General features: G+C 31.5%; 1 protein-coding gene across 2 annotated transcripts; it reads left to right on the top strand.

The window, feature by feature from the left end:
- The first annotated feature begins 7241 nt into the window (after window positions 1-7241).
- Window positions 7242-9788, top strand: LOC131615806 (peptide methionine sulfoxide reductase A1-like). Of its 2 annotated transcripts, none has more exons than XM_058886968.1 (4): window positions 7242-7370; window positions 7549-7575; window positions 8724-9250; window positions 9358-9788. In XM_058886968.1, the coding sequence occupies exons 2-4, from the start codon at window positions 7557-7559 to the stop codon at window positions 9607-9609; spliced, it is 798 nt and encodes a 265-aa protein (XP_058742951.1). In that variant the 5' UTR covers window positions 7242-7370; window positions 7549-7556; the 3' UTR covers window positions 9610-9788. The 2 variants fall into 2 exon arrangements, with proteins under 2 accessions (XP_058742951.1, XP_058742950.1); XM_058886967.1 differs by having other exon boundaries at window positions 7274-7370; window positions 8661-9250.
- The last annotated feature ends 3016 nt before the right edge of the window (window positions 9789-12804 follow it).

The following is a 12804-nucleotide window of genomic DNA, read 5'->3' on the forward strand; positions in this document are numbered from 1 at the left end:
GCATGCTAAAACCACTGAACATCTTATTTTTGAATACTAGTTTGCAGTCTCATTGACAATGATTGGTCCTCTCAATGTCAGGTTGTGATTTTAGTTGTAGAGTTATATAATCAATGAAAATTTGGATGACAAGTAATAAGCTTAGATTTGATAACATAAAAATCCATTGGAAAACAAGTGCTATAGGGCCCCTCAATGGTAAACTTTTCTATTCTCAACAATTTCAATATTCACATAGAATTGTTATAAGTTAGTAATTGTCATGATAATGAGTGATATAATTAAGGAATGGTTGTGATTTGTTATGGGGTTGTCTGATTACTGCTTTATAGATAGAGATAAATAAGCTTATGATGTATCATATCGATTTAACAAAATCTTGATTCTAGTTGAGAATTTAGGGAATCAATTTATTGATAAAGTTTTTGTTATTTCGAATTAAATTAAGTAAGATTAAGAGAGAAGTCTCTAGAAAAAGTAATGGTGAGGTTTTATTTAAAAGAAATTTGTAGGTGTTATATGTAAAGAATATTGGATTAGGCTTTAGTAAATTGCTTTAGGATCTTAATGAAATTGTTATGGGAATGATTCGTCCAGGATGTGCCTCAGACCTCTGGAAATTGAAAAATACTTTTCATGTGTTTGAAGATGCATTTTATCTTAAAGCACACAAAATTTCGTATTTCAGAGAAACACTCCATTTTTGGAAAAATTTAATCTAGAGATGCATTTTTGTAATTTTCAGAGAAATTTTCGAAGATGCATCTTTGAAGTATTCTCTGATGTCATTTAAAGGTTTATTTAAGGGATATTTTGGAGATGCATTTTTTAAAATCCTCTGAATGCTTTCAAGGTACCAACATTGTCTCCATATTGACAATTTTTTTAGACCAATTTATATTTTATGTTATTTTACGTTAGAGATTAAAAAACGGATACAATAATTGATTCAAACATGCTACACATACATTAAAAAAATCACACATTGATTAACTTAAAATCAAAACATGCTCACAACCATAACTTGTTTTGAACTAAAAAAAAACAATACAACCAACATAAACTACTAAATATGAAATGTCATCTACTACATGAAGGCCAAAATACAATTGAAATGGCTTGATCAGCCGATTCCCCCTGAGCAGCGCAAATGTGCAAGCACGTGTTCAGTCCTTAGTGTATTTGAGTACTGGGTCAAACTCAAATGTGCGAGGATAGTGGAAGAGGATCCATCCCGGGAAATTATTATAATAAAATATTTTTAACAAGTGTAACAAAAGAGTTATGAAAATATTAGTAATAGTAAATTATCGTAAGTTGCGTGCAACTTCTTGTCATTTGCTTTGTCTTCCAAAGACAATCGTTATCTTGCTTTAAGTACATGTAGATCAAACAGACGACCCTCCAGTTGTACTCGTGAATTGTAACCAAGTCGATGAAGTATTTAAGGTAAACCATATCGACGTAAGTTGCACTTTTGTCTAAAAAAAGGACGTGCCAACCAAAAACAAGAGGTAACACCTCAATTTGCACTGTCGGTGACAGTCAACCTGCATATCATCATCACCTTCAGCATCCTCAGTCCACTCCATATGATCTTTATAAAGTTTTCCCAAAATTTTGAATCTAGCATGAGCACCTCTTGTGTCAGCTACCTCATTTGCATGCTCAATTGGGTCAGCCCCCATATATGTAATCAACATGTCGTTGGCTTCCTCTCGATCGAGCCTTTTGTGGTTCAGTAATCTTCCTCTAGTGGGAAGATGTAGGATGCACGAGACGTCATCCAGAGTGATGGTAATATTGCCAAAAGGAAGGTGGAAAGATGACATCTTTGAATGTAATCTCTCTACAAATGTCGTCTGCATGCCATGGTTTAAAGTCATGTACGCAGCAACACATAAACCGGAAATCCTAGAGTAGCAGATAACATCTTGGATCCAGTCTTCTTTGGGTTGTTCCAAATTCAATATCTTCCTTAGTTTACGGATTTCAAACACAGGTACTCTTGTAAAAAATATATCACCACCAGTCACAATTAAATTAGTTTAAAGAAGATGAAATGCAAAAGTAAATAAATATACCTCGCCTTCTTAAACATGCCTATCAACAGAATCTCCATAGAGATGAAGTAAGGAGGTTTCAAATGGGTCTCCTGGGTAACTCTCTACAGGAGCATTAGTAGCGGGTTTCTCATGCGCTTCATGGAGTTTTTTTTATTTAGTTTGTAGAAAATAAAAGAAGGAAGAGGGAAGAGGGAAGAGTCTAGCACGAGTATATCAAATAAAAGCGTTTGGAGATGCATCTCCGTAAAATTCCTTGAATTTTAAATTAAGAGTGTTTACGAAGATGCCTCTTCGAATTAACCTCATATGCATTTTCGGATTAAATTTTGACAAAATAAGAGTGCATCATTAAGATGTCTCTTTTAAATCTTAGAAAAGTCAATTATTTTAATTTTCATTACATTTAATACAAGTATTTAGTAAACAAAATATACAATTTCAAACTTTTAACCATTGTCCCGAAACACTAGTTAGCATTGTCTTTTTCTAAAACAAAAGGTAAATGTATTAATATGGACCCAAGTCTAATGCATCCTGAACTTAAGTACAATTTTTTATTTCTTACGAATTATCAACTTTTTTTGGGGTTGTTAAAGCAAAGGCTTACCTTATATATTAAAAGCTTTTTTTTTTTAGAAAAATAAAGAAAAATTAAAGTACAAAATATTAAATAGTAATTTAGTGGCTAGACTCAACACATATTAAAGTCTTTCATATTTAACTAATCTTTAATTTATTTTCTTGACATAAAATAAAATGATCATGAATAGTTACTACTAACACATAAAAATTATGTATGCCATATAACTATATAGAAATAACAAATTTATGTTGCGCATAAATAGCATGTAATTGTAAACTATATGTATTTTTTTATAACATTTACACAAAGTGTGATCACACATAGAAATAACAAATTTACATGTGGCATAAATATCATGCAAACTATATACTACATTTTAATATTTTTTTTCTAACATTTATACAAAGTGTTCACATGTATTTATTATGAGATTGTGTAAAAAATGTACAAATTATGAATAATTTCATATTAGTAGAAAATACATGTGCAAGTTGTACTATATAAATACCTCTTCACATTTAGTACTTAGTATTGAGTTTTATAGATTAATATTTCTTTTACAAAAATTCTATAAGTATTTTATTTTCTATTTCAATTCTTTTATTTTTTACTATTATATTTATTTTTCTTCCAAAGCTAGAAAATATAGATATGAATTATAGAATATGAAATATAGTCTTTTCACTTTTTTTTTCTCTATTGTTTTTCTTCAATTTTATATATTGTTGAGTTAGGTTGAGTAAAATGTTTAATAATTTGAAATGGTGTTTGATTCATAAAAAAAAAGTTATGTTTGACAATATTGTAATATATTGTCTCTTGTTTCTGAAAATTACGAAAAAGATGTATTTTCTTATAAAATTAAAATATTTGTAATATATTGTCTCTTGTTTCTGAAAATTATGAAAGAGATGTATTTATTATGAGTAAGATGTTTTAATATTAAATTTTAGGGTCATGCTAACATGTGCCCTAAGGGCACATGTTAAAGATACTATAATTAGAAAAAGTTAAATGTAATTAAATGCAATAAAGTCAAATTTAAAGTTTCGATACATTGAATACACGCGTTTCAAGAAAAAAATTCTATAAATATTTCATTAACTTGTGCCCTTAGGACACATGTTAGCTTTTCCCTAAATTTTATAAGACATATTTGTATAAGTGTCTTAATGTCAATGTTGCCCTAATATGAGACAACTCAAACTGTTGTTTTAATTCTTTCTAAATAAATATTATTTTTATCATAAGTTGATATCTAAATCTAAATGAAACATAAACTTATCCAATCATAACTGTGTCTTTTACGACTAAAATCAATTATTATCTATTTTAGTTTTATGTTCTTTTCAGTTGATAAGATTTTCCTGGATAATAAATCTGTTTTATATTTAATTTTAGAATTAAATTTTAGTTAAATTTAAAATATATTAATATTTAAAAATTAAAATAGAGTGCATCTGTGTATTTATTTTTGCCATGCAAATATTATATATTATTTTTATTTATCTAAAAGTATAACAAAATTAATTTAAGCTATTTTAATAAATATAAATAATATTATGTTTTAAATTTTCTTTCCAATATTTTTTATAAAATCAAATTTTTATCCTTCAAATATGCTATTAAAATATATTTTATACACAATATTTATAATAACATGGTATAATTAGGGGAAGTTTAAAATTAAAATTGAGTTTTAGAAATGTAACCAATGATGATTTATTAGGTCGGTGTATATGTGTTAATATCCAAATTTTGATTAAAAAATTTTAAGTTTACTTTTAATGCTCTGGAGCTCAAGACCGGGCAAGACATACATAATGAATTTTTAATATATTAGGTTCAATATTTAAATGACAGTGCTATAAACCAGCTTTAAGGTTCAATATTACTTACCTATTTGAGAGACATTGTATCACATATTAAAAATTATCTCATCACATATTAAAATTGATTTTTTACTAAAAAAAATAAATGAAAATACATGTAAAATATAAAGTAAACCTGCATAGTTTTTCTTTTAAAATAAAAATGAATGTATATAATGAAATATTAACTGTATTATTTAAATATTTGTATTCACCATATTAATACGAAATAACCTAAAATTAACCTATCAAATCAAATCTTAGTGAAACCATCCCAACAAAAGCTTTAATCCTTAAGAAAAAATAGTCAAATAAATAAAATTAAATAAAAATGTAGAAATGACATGTTCAACCATTTGAGTTCATAGAGTGATAAGAGTTATAAGAAGCGTGTTAAAAAAACAAGAATAACATTAGTCAAAATGCTATTACATACAAATCAAACCATAAATCATAAAGAAATTAAATGCAAACAAATGAGAAATATATACTTCTTCCTAAATAAATTTTGAGGATAGATTTATCAATCTCGTGTCAGTGAACTATATAAGTAACTACAACAATAACAACACAACAACGTTTACAATCTAAGATAGAGGAATCACCTGAATTTATCATATAACAATACTCAAAATCAAGTGAGACCTCAAACACAAGTACATTCTGATTTATCTACATAAAATTACAATGTGGCACATGATTGGAGTAACTAGATGAAGGCAGAACTTAAGGTGTGAGTATCAAGAATTTAGAGACTAAAATGTGACATTGCTACTGCACTCATCTCAAGAACAAATGGAACTTTTACTAACACTATTACTATTGAAATTCCAACCTCAACTTCTTGAACCAAAAATAATGATACATGCACAACCATATTACTACAAAAGGTAAAGAGAATGAAGGGGAAAATAGAGGAGATCTAGATATTGGAGTTGTAACTAATAATCATATTGAAACGTCAATATAAGTCACCACTAGAATGAAGTTAGAACACTCCATTACAATCACGTAGTTCAAAAATATCAAATTCAAAATTGTAGAAAGAGAAATCACATATGGCTATCGACGTGTTAATGGATTCCTCTAGAGATAGCTCTTCAATGAAGTCTTTAGTTCAAGAAAGATCATCTCAATTATTCCTTCAAATGTAAAGAAAAGTCAAAAGGGTCAACAAATCGGTAACTTTAAGGAGATTTTGAAGGATTTGCACATCAACATCCCCTAATTGTAGTTATTTAGAAAATGCCAAATTATTTCAAAGGTGAATTCTTATTTACCCAACTCAAAAAGTTGGGTAAAGTTACCTTCAATGTAAAATATCTTGAAAACAACAAACAATTGTACTATTTTATAATTAATTAAATAAGTTAATATTAATTGTAACCTTGTGATTGGTTGAAGGTACCATACCCAACTTTTTGTGATGGGTAGAGAAGTTGTCCCCTATTTCAAATTTATGAAGGGTGAAAGTTTGGAATTTTTGTTTTAACTCAAGAATGCAATTAAATGATTCGTGGTAAATTACCTTTCAAATTGAAAGGTTCATGGAGCTTTAGAATCCCCTATACCATTAGATTCATGGAGCTTTAGAATCCCTTGTATTAATGGTGATATTTATTGTGGGGGAGCTTTGTGTCTATATATGAGATGGCAAAACAGATCCAATCCGTTGAACATGTCTGTTTTATTCGCACTTTTTTGTGGGTCGGGTCAAAATTTTAGGTTTGTACTCTTTAATGTGTCTGCTCGGTCTCGTCTTATTCTTTTTGTGGAGAGAGACTTTAGAGGTGAAGTACCATTGCACACCACCATATTTTTTCAGGACGAAACAAATTTTTTACTCAATTATGTCTTGTTTCGCACTGGTAGGGTGGAAATAGGCCAGGCCGATAACAGGGGCCTACAGGCTAGCCTATATAGGCTCAGGCCAGGCCACGCATTATTTTTAAATAGAAAAGGCCTAAGCTTTTTTATAAGCCTATTTAGTTAAAAAGGCTAGGTCTCAGGCCCTAAAAGAAGCCTTTTAAGCCTATCAGGCCGGCCGATTTAATGTTTTATACTTTGAATTAAAATACATAAATAAAATTTGGTTATCTTGAAGAACTTGTGAAAATAAGATGAAAACATCTGATAAACATTATTTTCATAAGTTCTCTTAAACAATAGTCTTCTAGAACATATGCTAAGAGGTAAGTTAAAAAAGTCAATGTAAATAAATTTTTAGTCTCTTGGTCGTTAGTTAGTCTATTTAAATATTATTTTAATTGCTTTTATACATATATTTAAAACACATAAGCTTTTATATAGGCTAACAGGCTAACCAGACCTTCGAAAAGGCCAGACTCAAACCTAAAAAATAAACCTATGATAGGCCACAGGCCAGACTTAGGCTTTACTTTTTTTGCCAGACCAGACTTAGGCTTAGCAAAGCCTAGCTCGGCCCAACCTATTTCCACCCCTACGCACTGGTCCATCTTTTATAGATTTTATCTTAGGACAAATCCAAACTAAGCGGACGTTTATCACTTTTAGTTGTATATGTTTAATGTTATTTTTAAAACATAATCTAGTTGAAAAATAATTTATGTACATACATAATATTAGTAATTAATGACGTTACTGTCCTTACAGTAAGGTGTAGTGATAAGTTTACATTGGGCATTTTAGTCTTTCTTGTTAAAAGCTAAAACAGTGAGAAACAAAACGTCATCGTTTTACCAGTCACAACGAAGATTGGTTCTTTTTGCCGTGTACGAATCCTCATCCTCTTTCTCTCCCACTCTAATAACCATTGAAGCCTCTCTCTCTCTCTCTCTCTCTCTCTCTCTCTCTCTCTCTCTCTCTTGGGTATGTTTCTTCTTTCTTAACCTAATTAAACTTTGTTTCTTATTTCCCAATTCAATTTCGCCCCTTTTCCGTTTTTTTATTTATAATTTCTATTCAAATTTATTTATTTTTCATTAAGATTTTATCTTTATCATTTATCAATTATTGTCTGGACATTGATTCATGTAATTTATTGAAGGGTTGAAGATGAGAATTTGTGGAACAGGTATGGAGTTCATTTTATTTCCCTTTCATGTTTCTTCAATGTTTTATTAACAATTTCAGTATCATGTGAGCTTGTTTTTAGTTTTCTTAGTGTATTTAAGTGATTCTGTTTCAATTGAAAAAAAAATAAAATATCAATTTTTTTAGTACAATCTTTGAGACAATTTTGAAATCAATTATATTATATATTACTTTTATACTCATAGGGTTTTGTTTTGTCTGCTTAATTGTTTAATATTTTATATCAAGAAAAGGTTGTAGCATCATCAAGCTTTAAATTAATGTTTAATGATAATAGTCACTATGGTATATGATTTTGCAACTCATAGTCCATGTTGAGTGTAGTAAAATCCCTTCATGAAGTTTAGAACATAAATGATAAAGTGATGTAACTTTAAGTTATTTTTATACTTATTCATCTAGGTAAGATTTGTTACTCAAGGTTTGCTCTTTTTTTTATCACTCTTGTATAGAATTTGAGCTCTCACTTAATAGTTGATAGATCGGTCTTTGAGGGCGTGCAAGACAGACTTTGCACAAAGCCCAAAATTGTCGTGGTTAAACTGTGATCAAATAGTGCCTCAAAAAATATAGTCACGGTTAAATCATTGTTAAATAGGGCCTCTATTTGTTTTGTCATGATTAAACTGTGACTAACCCACACAAGACCTCCAAAAACTTGAGACGCTTCAGATAGTTAATAGTTGATATGCATGTGTGTACTATATATGACTTGATATTCATGTTAGACTGCATGCAATAATGTTTTTTTTTTTCTTTTCATGGAGGTTTAATTCTTTGAAGAGTTTGAAACGATCCTTGATTAGTAAATAAGTGCCATATATTTATCATAATTGGCTCCTAAGCCCTTTCTAGGTTTTGTAATTTCTTTCAAATGCAGCACCCTATTGTTTCTTGATAGCATAAAACTCTTTTACACTGATAGTAGGTTCATATTGAATGTTTATTTTTAATCTGTCTGTCATTTGTTCATAATTTATCGTTTAATTTTTTTGGCATCCTGACTTGACGTTGACGGTTATGATTTTTAATGGTGTTTTGAAAATGGCTCTTATGTTTTTGAAGGGTATATTGAAAATGATTATAATTTCTAGATAAGGATTCTGATGTTACTCAAACTCTTACCAGCAACCAGCAGCGCCTATAGCACCGCGTCTAATTCCCTGCAAGTGTTTGTTTCTTCTTCCTTCTCTACTCCAGCCAAAACCAAGTTCCTTCCCTCACTTTCTAGATTTTCTGTCAAGCGTTCTTGCTTCTCTTCACAAACCCGTCCCTATACTACTGTGACCAAGCCCTCCATGAACCTTCTGAACAAACTTGGATTTGGAAGCGGAAGGTCGTCAGAGAACTACGATTCAGCCATTCCTCAGGGACCAGATGACGATATACCAGCACCAGGTCAGCAGTTTGCTCAGTTTGGCGCTGGCTGCTTTTGGGGCGTTGAATTGGTCTTCCAGAGGGTGCCTGGAGTGAGTAAGACAGAGGTTGGTTACACCCAGGGGCTTGTGCATAATCCTGCGTATGAAGATGTGTGTGCAGGGACCACAAACCACTCTGAGGTTGTAAGGGTTCAATATGATCCCAAACAATGTGCCTTTGAAAATCTGCTTGATACGTTCTGGACTAAACATGATCCTACCACGCCAAATCGCCAGGTATGTAAGAACTTGTTTGTTTGTTTTAGAAACTTTATCAGGTTATTCAGCTTCCATGAATGTTAAGAGTTTAGTAATAATGACATCTGGTTCTTCGAATGTGACAGGGGAATGATGTTGGAACACAGTACAGATCAGGAATATACTACTACACTCCTGAACAAGAGAAAGCGGCTCGCGAATCTTTGGAACAACAAGAGAAGCAATTGGGCAGAAAGATTGTTACTGAGATTCTTCCTGCTAAGAAGTTCTACAGAGCCGAGGAGTACCATCAACAGTACCTTGAGAAAGGCGGTCGATTCGGTTTCAAGCAATCTTCTGCTAAGGGATGCAATGACCCGATTCGTTGCTATGGCTAATAGTTGGTAAAAAAATGTGAGTTTATCCTTAAGGATCAATATGATATGACACTGTATTTGGAGTTTGAAAATGGGCATAGCCTTGAATTAGAGCTGTATAATTTTGTTGTAAAGTATTGTGTTGGCAATAAACAAACCAATAAATAAAGAACTGAAATATGTTTTCAGAATTTGATCAATTTGTGACCAAAAACCAAAGAGACACCATATAGTGTCCCAAATTTGGATGTTGAAACTTGAAATATTGCACTATCTATACCAATACAATCTCTATTACAGTATGTAAACAAGTTGCAACCAATATTAGTACTATAAGATGATGAATATTAAATTGTTTGTAAGGAAATGAACATGGTCTGTCAGCAACGGTATATAAGTCAATTTTTTATTTTATTATTATGGACGTGAAGTCCTTGTTGCACGTGTGTTCTTGACTTCTTGTCATTTCCTTCCGTGGAGACAGAGTACACACGTCTATTGCTGATCTTACACCTGCTACACTGTCTATACTTCATGATAACTATTTTTAATATATTCTTTTAATAATAACTTCTCTCTGCGGAACAAATTTTTTAAGAAAAAACATGATAATAGTATCTCTGTATAACAATTGCAAGTTAGTAAATAAATGTTAAAATGTGAAAATATTTCTACATTCAATATGCAAATAATTGTAGTTTTATTATAGTATAATTCCTACCTAATTTGTACCTTAGTTGTGGTTTTCTCTTTCTTTTTCTCAATGGCAGATAAACAAAATTTTCGATATGTCTTTATTGTAGCCAATGTCAAAAACTCCCCCACTATATAGAAGGAAATTGGCCACTACTCTTTATGAGTGTCACTATTCAAAATCTCCTGTACGGCTTATCAACTTATTGATCAGATCACCCCAACACCAAAACAAAACAACATGACAACAAATTATTTATCGTTGTAAGTAATTCATAAGGATCTCTTAATGAAAAAAAGTTGACACAAGAGTACTAAAGAATAGTAGTCATAGCTAGATGCACAACATTCTCGAAGTTTGTTTACAACACAACAGGTGTGTGAACGATTGGAAATTAAATTCTCGAGTGACCGAGGTTTGAGAGTCCCATCAAATACACCAATTTGACAATCGCCGGAATAATGTGGAGTTTCTTTGAGTGAGATTTAAATTAAAGTCTTGCTCAAGGGAGGCGATTGAAGTCTGACTCCAAAAACTTCATTTAGAGTCTTGTTCAAGGGAGACGATTGAAGTCCGACTCAAGAAACTTCACTTAAAGTCTTACTCAAGGGAGGCGATTGAAGTCTGACTCCAAAAACTTCGTTTAGAGTCTTGTTCAAGGGAGACGATTGAAGTCTGACTCAAGAAACTTCACTTAAAGTCTTGCTCAAGGGAGGCGATTGAAGTCTGACTCAAGAAATTTCACTTAAAGTCTTGTCTGAGGGTTTGATTGGAGTCCCGCCCTAGAGGGCTCAATACCTCGCATGAGATACTTGTAGTTTTATCAGTCAGACTAGCATATAATCTCGCATGAAGGAATGATAGTCCTATCAAAAAGGCTTATTTGACTACCGTTCGAGTAATTTGGAGTTTCCTCGGGCGGGATCTAACTTAAAGTCATGCCCGAGGGACGAGACTAAAGTATGGCCCAAGAGATTTCACTTAAAGTCTTGTTCGAGGGCTTGATAGAAGTCACGCCCAAGGGACTTAACGTCTCGCTTGAGGGACTGGGAATCTCGTTAATAACGCTCATCATAGAGTTTCAATAGTTTCGCCCAATGGAATTGGATCGCATTAGACATATACTCCTTAATGCTATGTCGTTTAAAGCACTCCGCTTTTTATCAAAACTTTTGTGATTGAGGAAGTATATAGTGATATATTTGTAAAAGGTCTAATAAGGACAAAATGATTGGAAGTTTGCTATTAGGAAGTTGTCCCCCTAAGTTTGTCCTACTCGCCTAGTCATGGGAAACGTGGGAAAAGAGATTCCTCGGTCACAGAAAAGTCAGGTTCAACAGGCTAACTCACGTGTAACCCCCTGAATTCAATTAATTTATTCAATTAAATTTAGCTGCGTTTTATTTTAATTATTAAATGTTTTAAATGATTTTAATTATATAATTGGTGAAAATATGTGTATTGTGTGTTATTAGTGGATGTTGGTGGGAGTATAGATAATGTAGACATTATTTAAATTTTAGTTGATTTACAATAATTAAAATAAGAGAATAATATTTAAAATAAATAGAAAATAAAGGGAGTTAATAGAATAGATCTTAATTATTTAATAATTAGATAATTAGTCTATTTTAAATAATAAAAAATAATGGGAATTATTATTAAATAAAAGAAAATTAGAGTTAGTAAATGGAGTAAGGATATTATGGGGAATATAAGGATAAGTTGGATAAAAGGGTAAGATCCTAATTAGAAGTAATTAGGTTTTAGAATAAAAGAAGGGATTTGAAAAATCTGAGAGTGTCTGTATGTATTTTTGAGAGTTGGAGCAAAAGAGACAAAGAGGGAGAATAAGGGCTTGAGGTTAAAGAAGAACTCTAGGAATCAAAGATGTTTTTGCTAGAAATCGAGTAAGGGGGAGAAGGGACTTTCATTATATGTGTATTACATGATGGAGTAGAGAAAAGAGATCCTTACTCTCCTTAGCGTTATGTCCTTATGATGATTGTTGTGTTTTTTTATAAATCTATGATTGTGATGAATAGTGCTAAAATTGGATGTTTTAGGATTTGAATATAATGGACTAATTCATGATGAAATAGATGGATTTGTGTTAATTGATGAATAATTGATATGTTGTTGTTATAATGAACTAATACGATTGAATGTCTAATTATACAATTGTTGAGTTGCTCTTGTTGATGTTGGTTGTTGATTGTCGTAACTTTGAATTATGATTGCGAATGATGGATAATGTTATACGTGAAGATGATATATGTATGGTGATTGATGTTATATGTAATAATGATATATGCATGGTGATTATTCCGTTGAATCTTTGGGTGATAATGCATGTTGTTAAGTGTCATGCATCATGGTGTAAGGACTTCGGTCCATTTTTGATGAGCCTTGATTCTATGGGAGTAGGGGTGCTCGCGGTGCGGTTTGGGCGGTTTTGACGAAAAAAATCATCCGAACCGCAAGAGAAAAAATAGTGCGGTTTGGTTTGGTTCGGTTGGCTT

This window comes from Vicia villosa, linkage group LG7, assembly GCF_029867415.1.
Source record: "Vicia villosa cultivar HV-30 ecotype Madison, WI linkage group LG7, Vvil1.0, whole genome shotgun sequence".
Taxonomy (NCBI): Eukaryota; Viridiplantae; Streptophyta; class Magnoliopsida; order Fabales; family Fabaceae; genus Vicia; species Vicia villosa.